At 32.9% G+C, this 22,458-nt stretch overlaps 1 protein-coding gene across 1 annotated transcript; it reads left to right on the forward strand.

Moving 5' to 3' along the window:
- Positions 1 to 7,916: 7,916 nt before the first annotated feature.
- Ent1 (Equilibrative nucleoside transporter 1) lies at positions 7,917 to 13,938 on the forward strand. Its single transcript, XM_075297965.1, has 6 exons — positions 7,917 to 8,458; positions 12,030 to 12,333; positions 12,391 to 12,864; positions 12,921 to 13,006; positions 13,069 to 13,268; positions 13,324 to 13,938. Exons 1-6 carry the CDS (start codon positions 8,162 to 8,164, stop codon positions 13,433 to 13,435), a joined length of 1,473 nt encoding a protein of 490 aa, XP_075154080.1. The 5' UTR covers positions 7,917 to 8,161; the 3' UTR covers positions 13,436 to 13,938.
- The last annotated feature ends 8,520 nt before the right edge of the window (positions 13,939 to 22,458 follow it).

Here is a 22,458-nt window from a genome sequence, read left to right on the forward strand (position 1 = left end):
GTACCTTTCTTCAAATTTAAGTAAATGTTTTTAAGGACGTTTTCGTTTCACAAAAACTATGTTGCCCTGCCGTTACATTGGTTTTTCCCTCATTGTATTTTGAACCAAATGATAGTACAATTTCAAAGTTATGGCTAATTCATAATATTGTGAGGGACATAGGGCCCAAAAGCTATGACAGTGTCCTTCATATTTTGCAATCAAATTTTTTCAATATTGACTCTAATTCTTATTGACTTTTCAAATTGTGAAAAATAATCAATTTTTGACGTTGAAGAGCTCACCTACAATTAACCTAACCTACAATTCGCTAACTAAACTGCATTTTCAATAACCACAAAGTCGATCTTTTCAAGTTCAAGAAAGAATAAAAATTCGAATTTTTAGAAAGGCAATATTTTTTATTTGAAAATTAATAACGTTTTGAATATGTTATCATCACATGTTATTTTGAGTTGATATGGGGGCCTTGCTTAAGAAACTTAAAGTTTCAATATTTACCATTGCCCACCTGTGTTCACATTGTCATTGCTTTGACCATTACTTTCACATTTTGTATGCCTTGACTCCACTTAAAATGATTAAATTTTTACGTCTCATACAGTGTCAGTTGGATGGATAAGTGACTTGAAATCGAAGATGTTGACCAACAGTTATTTGGTATCTATGAAAACAATATTCAGGAAATGAAAACTTAAATTGAAATAAAAAGTGAAGAACTGGCAATGTGTTTATGGATAGATTAAGATTAAGTGACTTTTCCTGTCATTAGAGAAATTTATATTTATGTGAAATAATTCTAAGCCGATAATGAGAAGTTTTTAAATTAAATATTTATGCTGAGAGCATAATCGTAGATTTTCCCGCGAGATCTGCCTCACACAATTCAACAAAGTGGGCAATGTAGGTCTTATTCACTAATAGTAAAAATTACGTTTCAAAATCGTGAACGGACGGTAATAAAATGAAACGGAAGCGTTCACGAAACATCAACATGGAATGTTCCCGGTTTCTTGCACTGGCGTTGTAAAATATTCGTTAGACGTTCAAGGGTAAATTCGTCGGTGGTGTAATGTTAACGCGTATGGATCAGGCAATCCAAGTTCGCGTAAGTTTTTATACCCACCACCATAGGATGGATATCGCCATCCATTAACTTTGTCATTTGACTTGTCTTTGACTCAGGAGTGTAGTGATGGAGCCATGTTTCATCCATTGTCACATATCGACGGAAAAACTCGGGTGTATTATGAGTTAACACCGCTCAGAATCATCAACACGTTGTTGTTTTTGGTCAAATGTGAGCTCGCGCGGCACCCATTTTGCACAGAGCTTCCGCATATCCAAATATTGATGAATGATATGACCAACACGTTCCTTTGATATCTTTAAGGCCTCTGCTATCTCGATCAACTTCATTTTACGGTCATTCAAAATCATTTTGTGGATATTTTTGATGTTTTCGTCGGTAACCACGTCAAATTTTGACACGAATCACTTGAAGGTTGGTACTATATAAAAATAATATGCATTTAATACTAGCGACGCCGGGGACTTATCAGCCAACCTGATAAACCGATCCCCGGTTTATCAGGTTGGCTGGACCATATCGGTTCATAATTGTAAATAGCCCCCATACAAACCGACCCCCATATTTCACTTCTACCTCTCTTTTACGGCGCAAAAATGCATACCAACCAAGAACTGAACTGATACCACATGTGTGTTGATTCACTTTCTCGAACGGATCGATTTGAAACGTGCACAGCGTTCATAATTTTTTTTCTATGGGTGTTGTCATCAACACACAATTATCGATATCACATTAACACTGAAAAAAAGCTTGCCCGGTTCCAAAGATTTTGTCTCTCTACTAATTATTTTACAATTTTTTAGTCGCCCTATGTTCAGAGAACTGAACTTTTAATTATTGCGATTTAATGCTATTTGTACATGTATACACGATATTTAAATAAAGGACATATATATACAGTAATCCCTCGATTTACGTCGTGATTGGTTCCGGAATTTGACGACGTTAATCGAAACGACGTGAACCGAATTAAAAACTGCTCATACTTATTATGTCCATTTACATACATAATAAAAAAAACTTCAAAAATAAATGTAATTCAGTAATTCATTCAGAGCTCTCCACCAAAATTAATTTCAAATATCATCAACTTGCAAACACTCATATTCTTTTGTGAATGCTAATTCTCGTCTTACATTGGGCTACATGGCAAAAGTGAACATTTAGAGTTTTCCATTCCAGAGGTTTATATTGCAGATCATACCTATTTACCTTTTTCAATTCACATGAAAGTCACAGAGATCTCTCATTTTATTTTTTACGTGAGGCAATAAAAGAATTGCAGTTGATTGAGCCGATGTGTGAGTGCTCACATTCCAGCGGTGAAGAATAATCCGTCTTCGACGTTTGTTTTTCCTGATTTCTTAGAAGACAACTGGCAAACAAATGGTTGTGTACCACTCAGAATAGACCGTTCTGCGTTGTTCTAGTGGTACGATTGTGATGTGTCCAGTTTTTCGTTTGCTTGGAAGTGCTTTGTTTGCGAGCAACCTCCATACAATAGACTGCTGTTTACATTCGGGCTCATACACGAAAATCCATGGTTCATCACTTCTCACGATGTCATAGACGTTTCTCGAAGAGATCGTAGTTTTGGAGCATTTCTCTCTACCAATCGAAACGAATCTTTTTGAGCGATTGACAAATTACGGGGGATCCAACGTGAATAAATGTTTTTGACGGTCAAATGTACATGCAACTTTGAATGTATGCTGCTCCCAGTAATGTCTAAGATTGTCCCAAACTCACGATAGGTCTTGCATCATATCAGGCTCACAGCATCAACGGTTTCCGGAATTTCAGAAAAAAATGTTACGATGTCATCATCGTTGATACTTACTTTACTTATGGAAGGCGTTTCTGATAAAGTGGGCAAAAAAATCGACGATGTAAATCGAAGTTTGATGGAACAAAAAATTTGACGACGCAAATCGAAACAACGTAAATCGAGGGATTACTGTACTAATTATTTTGGCATTGATTCCGAGCCAAAGAAGCGGAGAATTGCACTTAGGATACATTTAACACCCAATTCACATTTCAATTAAAGTTTGACGAACTTTATACTAGGACACAAATCTTAATTTATTCGTTTTTGCTTCTATTTTCCTTATATAATATCAAAGTCCTTCATAAACGTGTTAACGGCAAATTAAAATTCAATATTCAAACTCGACTTCAAATACAAATTATTCAACGTTTTATTTATTTTTTTTTTTCTTCTTTGTGTGTACATTCGCACTTTTCAAGATGAACGGCCAAGAACATGAATTGAAACGATATGGCCCATGAATTGAAACGTAGTTCTTAACAAAATATTCTTCATACCGACCTCTGTATAATTTTACCTATATTACAAATGCCAATTTTTTCTATAACAAAAATTTCAGTTTTAAAAATACTGGAACTTTAGAACTCTGATACTGCTCTTCTTTAGGTATATTTATTTATTATAGTGATATTATATAAATGTAGGAGATACATGTGTTATAGCGGATATAAGCAACTTTATCGACATTTCAATCTATAGTACTACCTTATTGACAAATATGGACAGTTTTTATAGATGATACTCGCTTTATCTACAATTCCAGTCTCCAATTAAAAGTTTTAATTCTGGTTTATTAGCATAGACATCAACCAGACTTTTGGGGGTTATAATGTTTATAGAATTCAAATGTTTCTCAAACGTTCTAATACGCAGAGTGTAACCAACCATAAGCAGCGAGTAAATATTTTTCTTATCTAAAGCTCGGTATGCACCTCTAGCGGAAATTTCGTTCGGGTGCCAATAACACAGTTTTCCAATGTATTTCTTATGGGAGCAAAATGTACAAAATCGATAATAACGTACAACGGAATTTTCGTTAGCAAATAAAGCCACGCATTTCTTATGGGTAATGGATTTTCCGCTAGAGGTGTATACCGGCTTAAGACCGGTAAAAAGTTCATGTTTCACTAAAGGTGGGTATTAAGTTCGAGTTTAGCCGCTAAAAACGTCATTTTTTCACGATTACTTTTCTTTATTAATCCATTTTAAGGAACACAAACTTTGTGAAAATTTGCTTTGGGCTTTTCCCCATCAAGTTATAATAAAATTTGCAACAAATATGTATAATTTCATGCATTTTTCTTACTGATTTAGTTTTCACTTTAGCGATTTTAGCGGCTAAACTCGAACTTAATACTCACCTTAATGCAAAAAAGGATACGGCTATTCTTTGCAAACGCCAAAATAACAATTTAAAGAGTTGGCTTTGCTTAAAAGCCGGTGCGGAACTCTAGCGGAAAGTTCGCGTGCCGATAACACAGTTCTGTCATATCTTTCTTACGGGAGCGAAATGAAAACTATCGATAATAATGTATTTATTACTCTGTTGAGGGTAATGTCTGTTTTTTGTTGAGAAAAAGACTTTCTAACCTTGAATGTAATATTTAATCCTAATCCTTTGAAAAAATTTTTGAAAAATTATTGAATTTTAACATTTTTTCAAAGGATTAGAGAAAGTCGCGTTCTCAACCATAAAAGACAGTAAAATTCAAAACTCATTTACATCGATTTTTCAACTGTAATCCTCAATTTGAAATTCATCGCCACTCAATAATTTCTCAAACATCTTTCGATGTGAGACAAATTAAAAAATTGACATTGTTGCGAATATTTTTCCACTAAATTTTTTATAAGAGCTAATTCCACTTCTAAGGTGAGTATTAAGTTCGAGTTTAGCCGCTAAAATCGCTAAAGTGAAAACTAAATCAGTAAGAAAAATGCATGAAATTATACATATTTGTTGCAAATTTTATTATAACTTGATGGGGAAAAGCCCAAAGCAAATTTTCACAAAGTTTGTATTCCTTAAAATGGATTATTAAAGAAAAGTAATCGTGAAAAAATGACGTTTTTAGCAGCTAAACTCGAACTTAATACCCACCTCTAACTGAAAGTCTATACCAAAATTCTAGGTATTTTGTATAACTTATTATTATTTTCGACAAAAAAAGATAATAATACCCAAAAATATGCGAAAGCTGTCAATACTAATTGCGCATCCAAAGATTTTAGTGTTCTGCAAAGAGATTTGATGTCTACCTGTTGTAAATTTTATTATAATTTGATGGGGACTGATCCAATGCAAACATTGAAAATTTTTATTGTCGGTGAAATGAATTATTAAGGTGAGTACTAAAGGCCGAAACACAATGAAAAAATGCATGCGTATGATTTAGCTTTGGTAGGCTGTTTTGTTCTTACGTGAGTACTAAGTTCGAGTTTAAGGCCGGTATGCACCTCTAGCGAAATTTTCGGTAGCAAAAATTTAAGTCTACAACAAAAAAAAACAGGGCTGTGTACACAAATTTTAAACCAGCTAATCGCTTTTAAAAATTGTTAATATATGTTCCAAATATTCCTCAAATAAATTGTTTATTATTTACAGACCTTTTAAAACTTTTACGCACACAATGATTGTAATAAATTAAATGTTTGCTGACAAAATATGCTTTTGACAACCCTGTTATTTTCATTAGAGGTGCGAACCAGCTTACGAAATTGAACGCTACCGAAAATTTCGTTAGCATAAATAGCAATGCATTTCTTATGGGAATGAAATTTTTCGCTAGAGGTGCATACCGGCCTTTAAGGTGGGTATTAAGTTCGAGTTTTTCACTAAAGTGAAAACTAAAACAGTAAAAAAAAGGCATAAAATTATACATATTTGTTGCAGATTTTATTATAACTTTATGGGGAATAGCCCAAAGCAAGTTTTCACAAAGTGTGTATTCCTTAAAAAGTATTATTAAAGAAAAGTAATCGTGAAAAAATGGCGGTTTTAGCGGCTAAACTCGAACTTAATACTCACCTTTAGCCGTAAAATGAAAACTAAAGGTGGGTATGAAGTTCGAGTTTAAGGTGGGTATTAAGTTCGAGTTTAGCCGCTAAAATCGCTAAAGTGAAAACTAAATCAGTAAGAAAAATGCATGAAATTATACGTATTTGTTGCAATTTTTATTATAACTTGATGGGGAAAAGCCCAAAGCAAATTTTCACAAAGTTTGTATTCCTTAAAATGGATTATTAAAGAAAAGTAATCGTGAAAAAATGACGTTTTTAGCGGCTAAACTCGAACTTAATACCCACCTTTAGCGGTTAAACTCGAACTTAATACCCACCATAAGGTATTGGCATTATCGCGCTAAATTGGCCATTTTTCACGGTTACTTTTCTTTAATAATTCATTTCACCGAAAATAAACATTTTCAATTTTTGCATTGGATCATTCCCCATCAAGTTATAATAAAATTTTCAACAAGAAGATATAATATTATTATTGCGGATTTAGTTTTGATTTCAGCGGCTAAACTCGAACTTAATACTCACCTTAAGGTTAGTACCATGGCTGAATAAGGAGGTTGAATCACGACAACAAAAACAACATATTTCAATATGTTGTTTACAATTTTAAGAAGTCAAAATCAGCTGATAAAAGAATCGTGTGGCATTGGTAAAAGTGGCAATTATTTAAAATCCAGAGAAAAATAAAGGTTCACATTTAATTGCGTCACCTATGAGTGATTGTGAAGTGGATAATTCATCCGAGGAACGCCGATATGAGACAAATAAGACTATAATACCCATCAAAGTTAAGAATGGAAGTCAGTCAAATGGATCTTCGCCATCTATTAACAAAAACAGTTTACGATGCAGTTTAAAAACTGATGTGCGTGGTATTTTGGGTCTGGAATATGTTATCAAGATACTCAAGTCATCTTTGAACAATTCTCCAGCTATGAATGCGCGAGTTTGTTTGAGATGCATTTGCTATGCAGTGTCATTTGGAGAGCTGCAATCACCATAAACATATGATTTTGACATCATAAAATTTTGTCGAAATAAAAAAATTGTAATCATATGGGCCCATGATTTAACGTTCTTGTTCAGCCATGGTTAGTACTATGTTCGCTTTTCGCGTTGAAATTTTCGCGGTTACTTTATTAAAACAGTACAATATACAGCAGATAGATTAACTCAATTGATGTGCAATTGCTTGTTCCTCTAGATTTCGACAAGACTTTACAGGAATATGTCTGTTTTTTTTTATAATTTTTATTATTTCATAAAAAGTAATAAGTGATTTTCAAATTTGATTTCACGGCTACTTTTTTTGAAACAATTAATATAGAGTAATTTGCAAACAATTTGAAAATGTGTTGAAGGTGAGCCGCCGTTTCAAGTCATGTTGAATTTTTGTTGGAAGTGATGTTTATCCTAAAGGCCGGTATGCACCTCTAGCGAAAAATTTCATTCCCATAAGAAATGCATTGCTATTTATGCTAACGAAATTTTCGGTAACGTTCAATTTCGTAAGCCGGTACGCACCTCTAATGAAAATAACAGGGTTGTCAAAAGCATATTTTGGCAGCAAACATTTAATTTATTACAATCATTGTGTGCGTAAAAGTTTTAAAAGGTCTGTAAATAATAAACAATTTATTTGAGGAATATTTGGAACATATATTAACAATTTTTAAAAGCGATTAGCTGGTTTAAAATTTGTGTACACAGCCCTGTTTTTTTGTTATAGACTTAAATAAATTTTTGCTACCGAAAATTTCGCTAGAGGTGCATACCGGCCTTCAAAATGAAAATGTTCTGCATTTGAAAAATGTTCATCCTGTGTTTATTCGGATGGTACTAACATGAAACTAAACTAGGCTAATCTATAGCCTAGCATAGTGGCAACATTGGCTAGTACCCAGTGGGTAACCGAGTACCCATAAGGGCATTTTGTTATCAGCTGTTTGGTGTTATTGTTTTGTTGGATAGGCTCATTGTTGTTGTAGTTGCAGTCAGTGATAAAGTGGAAAAGAAAGATTTAACGCCAAATTAATAAAGACGATTTATAACGGAATAATTAATTGTCCAACAAATTAAATGTGACCCAAGTGATAAGAGAAACATTTTCATAATCTTGAAGAACCCAATGAAATAGCCCGGAAATACAGACAAAAAGTACAAGCACAAACCAACTGTTGGATTATTCGTTGTTTGCAGTTAGAAGTTGTGGAAATATGTTAAACTATGATTCGATAAGTGACAATGATCAGCATGGTTTGTTGGACAATGAGCAACCTACAGCGATAGATGATGATGATGATGCGGGAGGCTTTATTGCAGACAGTGGAAATTCTGTGGAGATATTACCAGCGGCAGAAAGGGAGAACGACGACTTTCACAATGTTGAATTGCACAGTCATATCCAAATATCGGACGCTCCGCCCGATAAATGGAATTATACTTACTTGGTCTTTTATTTTCTGGGTACAGCAACCATGACCCCATGGAATTTTTTTATAACAGCAGAGGATGTAAGTATCAAATCATCGGAATTTTCACATTCTCAACGCATTATCGGTATCAATCCATTAACCATTGAAGTTTTCCATTAACCATTTACTCTAATCTCTCTTTTGCTTTGTTTACTTTTAAGTGTCTATGATTTCTGCCTTCACATAATGGGGTCACTTACATATACATTATCAGTTTGCAATATTCTTTTACTTATATTCGTGCGTACATGTATGCATGTATGCATTTATTTAAATGTTCTAAGACTTTATTGTTATTGCGAATAAGGCCGCAGACTGCGAAAATAAATACACATGTACCGTATTTCTTATATGCACGGTGCAGAGTTTCCTCATTCATTCGATCATCCAATATCAGTGGAAACCTATTTACTGCTAATTTTTGCCGCAAATATGATAATATTCTTGATGTGGTAGTATTAGGAAACCTTTGTTCTAAAATTCCCTCATGTTCTTCATTTCGATTTAACTCATTTAGAGAACATTCCGATTGTAAAGGTGTTCATCAATCCGATAGGCATATATTTATAAAATAGATATTTTTACATTAAGATATTTTTTACATTAAGAAATCTTTAAAAACGAATAGGGCTTTTTTCCAGGAAAAAACAGTTGCCTTAACTGACTCGAAAATGAGAGTCAAAGCCACTCCAATTTTGAGAACAGAAAATTTTGAGAACGAAAATAATTAGACTGGATTTTATTATTTTGTCGGATTCTGAATAGACTAGAAAATAAGAACGTGGCTGATTGTCTTATTTGTTATCCGATATGGCAAATTCTATGCACCAATATAATATAAACTTTCTTATCATAATCTACCAATATTTTAGTTGCGTTCATAGAAAAAAGTCTGCTAAAAACAGCAGCCGTTGTTTACGGCTATATATTTTTTATTTTGTTGTCTAGAGGACAGGAATTCGTAAAATTTTATCGGATCTACGCTTTATTCCTAAAGCCAATTCTCTCTGGTGCGATTCGAATGCTCAAATGAGTTCGAGACTGGTTCATGAGATCTATCTATGTTGATCCTACTAAATTGTCCAGGACATATCCTTTGGGCTATGTTCTGGACGACTTGAGATGAGCCCAAGTCGTTTCGACCAGAACTGGTATTGTTCATACCTACCAGGGACTAACTGGGTACTCGTCCTGGGATTGTTCCATTTCCCGTAGGATGTGCTGTTAAGCTTCAATTGTACAAATAATCAGATTGTTAAGCAAATGTGAGAGATTATCGATGAGATTTATTTCACATTTCCAGTCGGAAATCTTCTAACCGTAAATAGGGTAAATTCACGAAATTTAATGCAATGGAAATGTCGTAGAGTTGGCTTTCATAGGCTCAATTATGTCCGTGAAGTTAAAGTTAACTTTATCTTAGTGGAGACAAAAACCGAGCTATGTTCACTTTGTACAAAAGTTCAGCTAAATAATGAACATAGCTCAATTACGTAGGAAGGAAAAATGAATATTAAATAAAATTATTAATTTTTAATGCGAAACATCCTGTAGACAAACGAAGCTAAAGCAATTTAATAGAAATATGTATAAAGTGCTGGAAAAAATACAAAGATTTATTGAAAATCCCACATAGTCAGCGAAAATTGGACTATAAAACTGAAAGCTAAAATTTAGAATTTAGGTCACTGTGCCAAAAATCGGCATGGGGGGGGGATATACCAAGTAGTGGTGGAGACAGCTCTCCCCGAGTAGAATACGAATCTGAAATCAGATTATTCAATTGGTTAACAGTTTTTGAGAAATTTCGGTCTTAAGTTGAAATTCAGATTTTGGGCCGATTTTAGTATTTGGGCCACTGTGCCAAAAATCGGCATGGGGGGATATACCAAGTAGTGGTGGAGACAGCTCTCCCCGAGTAGAATACGAAGCTGAAATCAGATTATTCAATTGGTTAACAGTTTTTGAGAAATTTCGGTCTTAAGTGGTGGAGACCACTACTTGGTATATCCCCCCCATGCCGATTTTTGGCACAGTGGCCCAAATACTAAAATCGGCCCAAAATCTGAATTTCAACTTAAGACCGAAATTTCTCAAAAACGGTTAACCAATTGAATAATCTGATTTCAGATTCGTATTCTACTCGGGGAGAGCTGTCTCCACCACTACTTGGTATATCCCCCCCATGCCGATTTTTGGCACAGTGGCCCAAATACTAAAATCGGCCCAAAATCTGAATTTCAACTTAAGACCGAAATTTCTCAAAAACTGTTAACCAATTGAATAATCTGATTTCAGATTCGTATTCTACTCGGGGAGAGCTGTCTCCACCACTACTTGGTATATCCCCCCCATGCCGATTTTTGGCACAGTGGCCCAAATACTAAAATAGGCCCAAAATCTGCATTTCAACTTAAGACCGAAATTTCTCAAAAACTGTTAACCAATTGAATAATCTGATTTCAGATTCGTATTCTACTCGGGGAGAGCTGTCTCCACCACTACTTGGTATATCCCCCCATGCCGATTTTTGGCACAGTGACCTAAATTCTAAATTTTAGCTTTCAGTTTTATAGTCCAATTTTCGCTGACTATGTGGGATTTTCAATAAATCTTTGTATTTTTTCCAGCATTTTATATATATTTCTATTAAATTGCTTTAGCTTCGTTTACCTACAGGATGTTTCGCATTAAAAATTAATAATTTTATTTAATATTCATTTTTCCTTCCTACGTAATTGAGCTATGTTCATTATTTAGCTGAACTTTTGTACAAAGTGAACATAGCTCGGTTTTTGTCTCCGCTAAGATAAAGTTAACTTTAACTTCACGGACATGGCTCAATTTAGATCATTGCAATCTCGGCCAACTTTTCCTTAAGTGGACAATATAAAGCCAAGAAACCTATCATTTCCCATAATATATCTCCTGCATAAATTCTTCGTACACTACTCCTTATACTTTGCTCAAATGTTGTACATTAATTATCTTCTTCAGGATGGTTTTAGTTTGACCCGTTCCATTAATTTATTTGAAAAGAAAAAGTTTAACCAAATAATATGTAACAAGTTTTCACGAATGTAAATAATGTAATATGTAACAAGTTTTCACGAAGTTTTTTTTTTTTTTTTTTTTTTTTTTTTTTGAAAATATCTATATGTATGCATATTCGTAATCGCAAGTCGGAAAAATTTATTATTCTTATAACAAAAAAATCTTGATAGTCTCGGACTTCAATCCGATTTCAATTCAAACTTGTCATTAAAGAGAACTATTATGACAAATTTAAGGTTAGCGTGTTTATGTTTTTCGAGGTTACATTATTAAAACAGTACCATATAAAGCAGATAAATTAACTCAATTGATGCGGATTTTCTTGTTCCTCTAAATTTCGGCAAAACATGGGAATATGTTTGTTTTCATTTATAATTTTGATTATTTCAGGAAAAGTAATCGCGAAACTAAAGTGATTTTCAACACGAAACCCGAACATTGTACACACCTTTTGGAGCAAACGAAAATCATACTTTGATACAATTATTTACTCACAATTTTAGGTTCTCTGTTTTTATCAAAAATATTGTACTTAACTTTCTTTCATTATGAATAGTATTGGATGTACAAATTTCGTAATGCCACTGTGAACGAATCCACCATTGTCAATGAAGAATTGACACCAATGCAAAAGAGCTTTTCCTGTGATCTAACGCTAACGGCTTCGATATCAGGCACTACGTTTCTAATACTCCATGCAATATATGGGCAAAAAGTGTCATTGCGCCTGAGAATGCTTGGAACTCTCTTTGTGATATTACTAATTTTTATTGTAACTGCTTGCTTGGTGGAGGTAAATACTGACAAATGGCAAGAACAATTTTTCTTAATTACCCTATTTACCGTTGTCATCATAAACAGTAAGTGACCATGCAGTTTTTCTCTTAGAATCGCACTAAGAATTTATTTCATTGCAGTATGCTCGGCCACAATGGGTGGTGCAGTATTCGGCATTGCAGGTCTTTTTCCATCTGAGTATATGACGGCTGTTGTAAGCGGACAAGCCTTAGGTGGTATTTTCACTGCCTTAACCTTCCTTGTGGTTTTGGCCTTTGGAGCTGCTCCAAATGTCACTGCATTCATATTCTTCTCCATTGGAATCACTTTAATTTTACTAAACATAATTTGCTATGCTGTTGTGGAAAGAAAAGATTTCTTTAAATATTATGTGGAAGGAGGAGATAAATTCAAAATAATATACGACGATCCCACCCATAGCAGAACGATTGATCGTGGTGTTGCTCTAGAACCCAATATACGAGAAGTCTTTAGCAAAATTTATGTACATGCAGTGACTATTTTATTGCTTTATACTACAACACTGTCGGTGTATCCATCTGTGACCATACTTATGCAATCGGAAGACTATGGCAAAGGCAAAGCTTGGAATGGTTTGTGAAATTTTAAAATCTGTAAAAGGGCTTCGATTAATCACCTGACATTTCAGATATTTATTATATGCCAGTTGTGAATTACTTATTTTTTAATTCCGGTGACTATCTTGGTCGTATAATATCTGGCATATGGAGAAGGGTAAGCAAGAGCATATCATTGCGGATGTTTTTGTATACAATAACAAATTTTATCTATTGCAGCCACAAAAAAATGCCCATACGGTTTTACTTATGGTTCTTCTGCGTATGCTTTATGTGCCATTGTTCTTGTGTTCCAACTCATCTCAACATATATTCCTGCCAACCATTGTATCCTCAGATATTGCTTTTATATCGATGATGTTGACATTTGCACTAACAAATGGATATATAACAAATATACTCCTGAACATGGTTCCGAGGTATGTAACTACGCCTTTTTTTTCGTATTGAGTCTAAATGATTTTTTTCTTTCAGATGTGTGATGCAACATGAAAAAGAAATGGCATCTGCAATAATGGCAGCATGTCTTAGCTGTGGGCTGGCTTTGGGTTCCATGATTACTATGTTGTTTGTGCAAATGATTTAATTCATGTATCCGTGATCGTCATTTACAGAGTGCCTTTTTCTCATTTGGAGACTTAATAATAAATAAATATTCTCAACATGAGGGTATGCTCCTCACAAATTAGATTTAATTATAAAATTAGTTCATATATCCGCATATATATATTTTTAATTTCGCGAACAACGATGGCAATATAAAACGATAAAACAATACGTAGCCCAATATCAATGTATTCCCTTCCCTTCAAGGATATTAAGTCTGTATTAAGTACATTAACTACCCTCTGCACTGTATATACATGCAATATTGACCAATAAACCTAGGGGTTACTCGTAGACTTAAAAACGATGTCATTTTATGTGGATTAATTGTTATGACGCAGAGTGTAGATAATTTTGCAGTATGTTTTTATACAATATTAGGAAATATTAATAGTTTTTAAGTCTTTTATTTAAAAGATTTTTATCTTAAAACAAATCTAATTTTATACTCAATTTTAATAAAATATGCCATTAATAAAAATATTTACTTCTCTTTACTAAGTCTGGTAGTGTAGTAGTTGCAATTTTTATTGAAACCAATCATCGTGAGAGCATTTTATTGCAGGGTAAAATAGTACGGTGGTCCAGCCATATCACTCACGCTACAGATTACAACACCTAGGCTATCGGCCAAAAATTTAGCATCTACTGTTTTTTTTGTTTTTGTTGTTTGAAGACAGGTAAATTTCCAAGACTTCTCATATCAGACAATTACCTGATATATAGTGACCAAACTCCCGATTTTCATTCTTCTAATGAAAACTTACCCGAAATTTGTAATATAAGTATATTTTGAACATATATGCTAAATATGGTGCATGTATTTGTACATTTGATGAAAGGTGACTTTGATCTGTTGAATCGAAAAAAAATTAAAAAAAAAACAACCCGTGTAAAAATTGGAGGATCCAATCCTATCTAATAATATCAAATTGGATCTAATTGGATCTGTTCAGATATTGGTTCAGACATAATTAGATATGCACAGATATGCTATATATGGTGCTAGATCTGGTTAGATATAATTGCAGATCTCATCATATATAGTATAGTATCTAATTATATCTGGCATATCTAATAATATATGCTTGGATTGGACCATATATAGCACTATATCTAATAATATATGGTAGATATAACATCATATCTGACTATATATGGGGTTAAATACGGTCCAAAATATAATAAAAAAAAATCATGAACAAGTTAAAAAGATTTTTGAAATACACGTCTAAACCTCAATGCCGTCAGGGGCATCACTTCTAAATTTAACGCCAGACTAGCTGAGAAAATTAAGAAATTTAATATAATTGTTTTAAATGTGTTCCTTTGATAAAGTGTATATCGTTTCCTTTATTGCGGAGATTATGTAGGTAAGTAGATTGTATTTGTTATTTCCTTAGTAGTCATTTTCATATTGTTTTACTATTTTCTAGATTTGGAAAAAAGGAAACCTCAGTGGTGTACTGGTTAACATGCCCGCCTTGCATTCAAAAGGTCACGGGTTCAATCCCAGTTCCGACCAACACCAAAAATTATTTCGGCGGTGGATTATCTCCTCGCAGTAATGTTGGTGACATTTCTGCTTCAAAGATTCTCTAAGTTGTTTCAGCGCAACGTGAAATGCCGATAGGGCTCGATTATAACAAGGAGGTCCCATGTTATTGAGCTAATTATTGAATCGAGCAGCAGTCAGTGATAAGTGAGATGTTGATCACTGTGATGTCATGATGGTCTGAATAGTATGTATGAGCCTAAAATAACAGCATATCGCTATACCTAACCTAATCCCGAATACACTTTAAATGTGAGTATTAAAAGCAACATAAAATTATATGGCAATTTTTATTGCAACTTAAAGAAGAATGACCCAAAACAATACTAATACTTGCTTACATAGTTCAATATATTCCCATATTTGTTTATTCCTATATTTGTTTAATAATTGTTTTTTTACTTAATTTCATTGCAGATTGCCTTAACGCTGTAATACTTTAGTCGCGTGTCTAAGTCCAAAGCAGAAGAAACAAACGAAAAAACCCTTGGACAACACTCTAACTCAACTGTCAATACTCTTAAATAGCTTTGATGGATCAATTTAAATTAAACATATTTATTATGCACATACTTTTTGTTTGTATTATTAAATAAAACAATTGATCTCATTTTATATATAAATTATGGGCTTTTATGTGTTGAAAGATCTCGAAAGATACGATTGTATCAAATAATATACAATTATATCAAATTAGATCTGATTAGATGTGTCTCATTTTTGAGATCTGATCAGATCTAATTTCATAGTATTTAGATCTGACCAGATATAACCATTTTTCGGATCTGCTCAGATCTGACCATATCTTGGCTTAGATCTAACCATATCAAATCAGATCCCCCAATTTTTACACGGGAAGTAAGGAAAGTCTAAAGTCGGGCGGGGCCGACTATAGTATACCCTGCACCACTTTGTAGATCTAAATTTTCGATACCATATCACATCCGTCAAATGTGTTGGGGCTATATATAAAGGTTTGTCCCAAATACATACATTTAAATATTACTCGATTTGTACAGAATTTGATAGACTTTTACAAAATCTATAGACTCAAAATTTAAGTTGGCTAATGCACTAGGGTGGAACACAATTTTAGTAAAAAATATGGGAAACGTTTAAATCTGAAGTAATTTTAAGGAAACTTCGCAAAAAATTATTTATGATTTATCGCTCGATATATATGTTTAGAAGTTTAGGAAAATTAGAGTCGTTTTTACAACTTTTCGACTAAGCAGTGGCGATTTTACAAGGAAAATTTTGGTATTTTGACCATTTTTGTCGAAATCAGAAAAACTTATATATGGGAGCTATATCTAAATCTGAACCGATGTCAACCAAATTTGGCACTCATAGCTACAATGCTAATTCTACTCCCTGTGCAAAATTTCAACTAAATCGGAAGAAAAAATTGGTCACTGTGGTCATTTTGGCACGCATAGCTACAATGCTAATTCTACTCCCTGTGCAAAATTTCAACTAAATCCGAACAAAAAATTGGCCTCTGTGGGAAATTGAGTGTAAATCGTGCGAAAGCTATATATGGGAGCTATATCTAAATCTGAACCGATTTGGCTGATATTTTGCAAGTTTTTCGAGACTCATAAAATATTTGGATGTACGGAATTTGAGGAAGATCGGTTGATATACACGTCAATTATGACCAGATCGGTGAAAAATATATATGGCAGCTATATCTAAATCTGAACCGATTTTTTCCAAAATCAATAGGGATCGTCTTTGAGCTGAAACAGGACCCTATACCAAATTTTAGGACAATCGGAATAAAACTGCGAGCTGTACTTTGCACACAAAAATACACCAACAGACAGACAGACGGACAGACAGACAGACAGATAGACAGACAGACGGACATCGCTAAATCGACTCAGAATTTAATTCTAAGACGATCGGTATACTAAACGATGGGTCTCAGACTTTTCCTTCTTGGCGTTACAAACAAATGCACAAACTTATTATACCCTGTACCACAGTAGTGGTGAAGGGTATAAAGAATTATGGAACAGTTTTTGAGATATCCCGTTTTTTTAGTTTTTCGCTCTTATATTATATCTCGAGTTAGAAATGTCCGATTATATCGCTGTTGGTACTTAAATGAAAGATATTGAATGACAAATAATCGTGTATACTTGGATCTGTGATAAGTTAAGTGGTTGAAAAAATATCGGTGCAAAAAGCAAATTTTCACAAAAATCATGTTTTACTGTGACCCTTTTCCGCCGGAAAAGTACGAACCAAAATACATAAGAAAAGTCACATCTCATCAAATGTACATGAAAAAAAATTTTATTTTGTAAACTAGTGTAATGAGTCATGTTTCATTTTCAGATCTAAAACTTATAAAAAACGAACGGAAATCAATCTAACAAAATCCAGAAATTACTTTTCTCCTCTCCGAGTACAATCGGCTGCGATAAGTGATTTTTTGTTTGGAGTCAAAAAGTCGAATATTGTGTCACAGTGTAATCGTTTTAGGTAGACTAAGAATGTTTGCATACTGTAATTTATAAATTTAATTATAAAATGTCCCAAATGTTTTCCTTAAATCAAAATGTACAACCATATAACAAAAGACACAAACTGTTCAGTATTGCTATAATTCTCCACTAGAGTCACATTACGGAAATTAATCAATCCGAGAACCTGTACCGGTCCTAGTCCCTAGTCACAGGTGTGTATGGACCAGTCCAAGTTATGGTCGAAATGTATGGAAGGGACCGGTCTCATTAAATATGGAGTTGTCATTGGCGGGGTAAACTTACACTTTAGGACACGACTTGGACTCATTACACGCATTCCGTTTAGTAGGACCACCCTGTAGTCATGTCCACATGAACCAGTATTGGACAACTTTTTACGAACGCATTCCATTTTGAGCATCCGAATCGTACTGGGGGCTAATCACGGCATTCGATATCGAGAACTTTTGATCGAAATATAAATTTTTCGGATCACGGGAGTCGATATCGATTTTTTTTGATCGACAATTTTTTCGATTGGTAAATTGTAATCGTAAAACATTTTTTACTTGTTTTTTTACATTGTTTTCGCCATATAGGAATAGTAAATATATTAGTTTTAGTTCGAATTGTTGCTAGGTTGTAGTAAATTTACATATAATGAACATATTTTGAATATTTAGGACTAACGCAACTACAATAACAGTTAAACAAAAATTGGTCATAGTCGAGTTCGGCAGCGAGCATCCTAGCTTGGCAAAGAACCATATATAAAGTCAACATGCTAGATCGATATCCAAGAGATTGTGATCAACCAAATACCGTACCATTCTATGACAACATAAGGCTTCTGGACCACCTTGTAAGAATAGTGAATTATGAAGGCTTCCACTCGCAAAAAGTTTTAAGACGGCAGATAATTGTAAAGTGATAGAATTGACGTTGACATGCCACCAAAAATTATTTTCCATTTGAACGCCTCCTTCGTCAGCCGAAATCGTCCATTAATCCTGCAAGAGGCTACTTTCTAACAGTGCACACCATTTCAAACTCATGTACTTACACCAATAACAATGTGCACTTTTATTCCTTATTTGTCGCCGAATTATTTTATATTCATCTCATCCTCCAATTAGGAAGGAATTCGGAGGAATGTAAAAAGAGATAAGATATAATGCAATACAATTTACTTTTTACTTTGAAACCTCCAAAAACATGTTTTTTTCTACATTCTATTTTGTGACGCTAACTTAATTTTGTCATTTCATTTTGTTCTGCTTCGTTTTTTGCTGTTGGCAATGCTTGAGAAATTGCATCAAATTTCGATCGAATCCCGTGATCCAAACTTAATCATATCGACAATTTTTCGATACGATTATGAATTCGATATCGAATGCCGTGATTAGCCCCCTGGAAACGAAAAGCTTCTGGAATATTTTGAACAATACAGTACTCTATATAGTTGTATTTCAGTAATATCAAGAGAATATAGAAATAGATAATTTATATGAAAAATTTAAAAATCGCCAAAGCTGGAGCATCGGTACCAGTGATAGATCTGGTCCGTCATTGGAAAATTGGCGCCGATTTCCCTTATGAATATAGATATAGAGTTGAAACTTTTTGTTTTCTATGCTGAAACTTATTTCCACCGTCAATTCAAATTCGAAGATGCATGTTTTGCTATAGCTAGAAAATAAAAGACATTTTATATTTTTTTAACACACATAACTATGTAGATTTATTGACTTCTTCCTTCTTATGAAACTATCGAGACATTTTCTATATTGTATATTTAAAATTTCTTGTCGTAGATTTCAGATTGAGGTATCTCAAAAGGGATAGACAACTCAGTGGTATATTGAGTCTTAACGTGTTCAAACTAAAGTAAGGATTACGGATATTAAATATGCACACATACTACCAAAAGAAGGCACAGTCTAATACTAAAAACAACGAGCTTATTTATGTTTAAAGTTTACGAAAAGGAAAATTATATTTATATGGGCTCATGGTATAACGAAAATCAAATGTGTTTCAAATGTATATTAGTGTAATTGATACATAAATATAATAACTTCTGACTCAAATAACTTCCGTATGCCGTACATATGAAACGGTTCCAAAAAAAAAAGAAATACGAAAACCGCATACACAAAACAAATTTTTTTTTCTGATTCAATCACGAAATTAATTGATCCAATTAATTTTTAATTGAAATGTCTTCAATCACAGAAATGATAGTATCAATTAAAAAATTAATTGAAGGTCAAATAAAAAGTTAATTGATCCAATTAAAAATTAATTGATACTATTATTTTTGTGCTTGATTTTTGTTTCAATTAAAAAATTGGTTGAAAATTTTTCGTGAAATTTTTTTGTGTGTACCAAAAAATTAATTGAAGGTCAATTAAAAAGTTAATTGATCCAATTAAAAAACTAATTGATACTATTATTTTTGTGATAGATTTTTGTTTCAATTAAAAAATTGGTTGAAAATTTTTCGTGAATTTTTTTGTATGTACCAAAAAAGGTTTTTATCTTCGATTTTTTGCAGTTTTGTTTAGCCCAACCTAGTTATACAACTAGTAAAGTTGGGTACTAAGTTTGCGTTTAGCCGCTTAAGGGAATGAACCAAAGCATCAATTCGTTTAGCTCTCTCGTTCTTAAACCTACCCGTGAAGAAATGACTATTTTTACGCGGTAACACAAATTCAGTACCAGCAGCATTTTTTCTATTGTTGTAGCCACTGCTATAGATATTGTATATAAATACACAGAAATGTCGTCTGTTTATACACAGCGATAAATTATTGAATCCCAAAATAGATGCAAAATATATTTATTAAAAGGACAATACAAGATTATAAGAAGATATTAAAAGTTTTCAGATTACATTTCTTCATAGTTGGACAAATCCATTTAGGTAATGATTGTGTCTGGCGTTTATGTCCAATGCCAGATACGATAAATATAAACATTTTTAGATGTTAAGGGCTCAGAATCGGACGAGAGAAAAGTAATTGAAAAACATCTAAATACTTTTCCATCTGCAATAAGTTGACTTGGCTGTTTCTATTGTATATTTATTTTCTTGTATTTTTTATCTATTCTAACCATAAAAATGGTTAGAATTAGCTTTAATTTTTGTTATTGTTATACATAATTGCCAAACAAAGAAATACAAATATGTATATACCAGCAGCCTACAGTTTCTTGCAGATGTTTTCTATGTGTGAACAATATTTGAATTGTTGATATCCAGGATTTAAAAACGGTTCCATATTAAATATGGTTGACATAAAAATGTTTCCGAAAATGTTTGTGAAATGTGTAGAATGTAGCAATAAAAAGGGAAGAATGATAGAGAAAGATGAGTGTATGTATATTGTGTTAAAAACATTTATTATAATAATTATTTTTGTTTTAATAATTACAAAAAAGCAAAAAAACAGACAAATTAATAAGTTAAATCTTAACAATTAATAACACACATAGAACATAATCACAAATAGTTTAGTGTTTTTCATATACACACTGTTTTATGATAGATTTATTTATTTTACTTCTTTGTAAATTTAATAGCTAACACACATTGCATGCAATGCAGGGTGTATATAATATATATGTATAGGTATGGTGTTGAAAACAATTCAAATTACAATTACTAACTGACTATACACACACATATATATAAATTTGTAATTTTTAATAGTAATAATAAACGGTGCTTTTCTTGTTCGTGTATTTTTATAAGATTTTCGTCGAATGAGAGATGATAATGCTGCCTGTTTAAGTAAATAATGTATGGAGAGTTAAAAAATGTCGAGTATGCCTCCACTAGGACATCATGGTGTAGAGGAACTTTTTGTTGTACGGGTAGGGATTTTTAAAGAGTTTTTCAAATATAGTATAGCTTACAAATGTAAATGTATGTTTATCTGGTCCTGCAATTAAATTCTATGCAGTTTTATTAGGAGGCATACGACGACGACGATTTTCTTAAAAATAAAAGCAGAGTTACTTAAAGTGGGAGTTATTTAATACAAAAATATATACAGTCTCAACCCAGAGAATCGAATTCTAAAATCACATAACAAGAAATAATAGCATGTTCGTCTATTTTAAACATTAGGTTTTGTTTTTAGTTCTAAACAAAATAATCATGATTTGAATTTGTGCAATAAATTTCCAAACGACAGACAATTGATTTGTTTTTGCCGAGGGTCAAAATTAAATCTTAAAAAATGCAACTCCTTCTTACTTTCTATTCAAAATACAAATTAAATAATTGGTTTTATTCGATCTTTTTATGTATCAAATAGAAAAGAATTTTCAGATCTGATATCGTTTTTTTACATTATGTACCAGATTTCGGTATTTTTTGTTTTAATATTTCGCAAGTGCATTGAATTGCATCATCGGGAACGGATCTACAGCCATAAAGTACAAATAGTTTTAATTACAAATTTTTTGAAAGGCAACAAAACAACGCAGCAACAAAAATGATAATATCTTTAAAAGATAGATCAAATTTAATTTCTCATATGAAGGGTTTCCAACAAATTTTTTTTTTAATTTTTTTTAAAGAATCTAAATTTTGACGTTATTGAAAGTTGTAATTTTTTTGAACTTTTTGAATTTAAAGAAAAATATGTGATGAGTACGAAAAATATGTAAACTATAAAAGTATTGAATGATGCTACATGTCGACGGTACAGCTTATGCTGCATCATCGTCCCGTTGGGTCTGTATCGGGATTCCCTGCACATAATCCAGCACCTGCGCTTGTTATGGACTATCCACCCAGGTTCATGTACTCAAAAGTTTTTTTTTGACACAACAGTCGAAATTAATGGCCATGCGGTCCCATTTATCTACCAAACCTACTTCTGAATACGTAGTTGTAAAATATGCTGTGTTGGTTATGACTGACACTTAGCTGAGATATTTTATATATGATTTCGAGAT

Source organism: Haematobia irritans, chromosome 2 (assembly GCF_050003625.1).
Source record: "Haematobia irritans isolate KBUSLIRL chromosome 2, ASM5000362v1, whole genome shotgun sequence".
NCBI lineage: Eukaryota > Metazoa > Arthropoda > Insecta > Diptera > Muscidae > Haematobia > Haematobia irritans.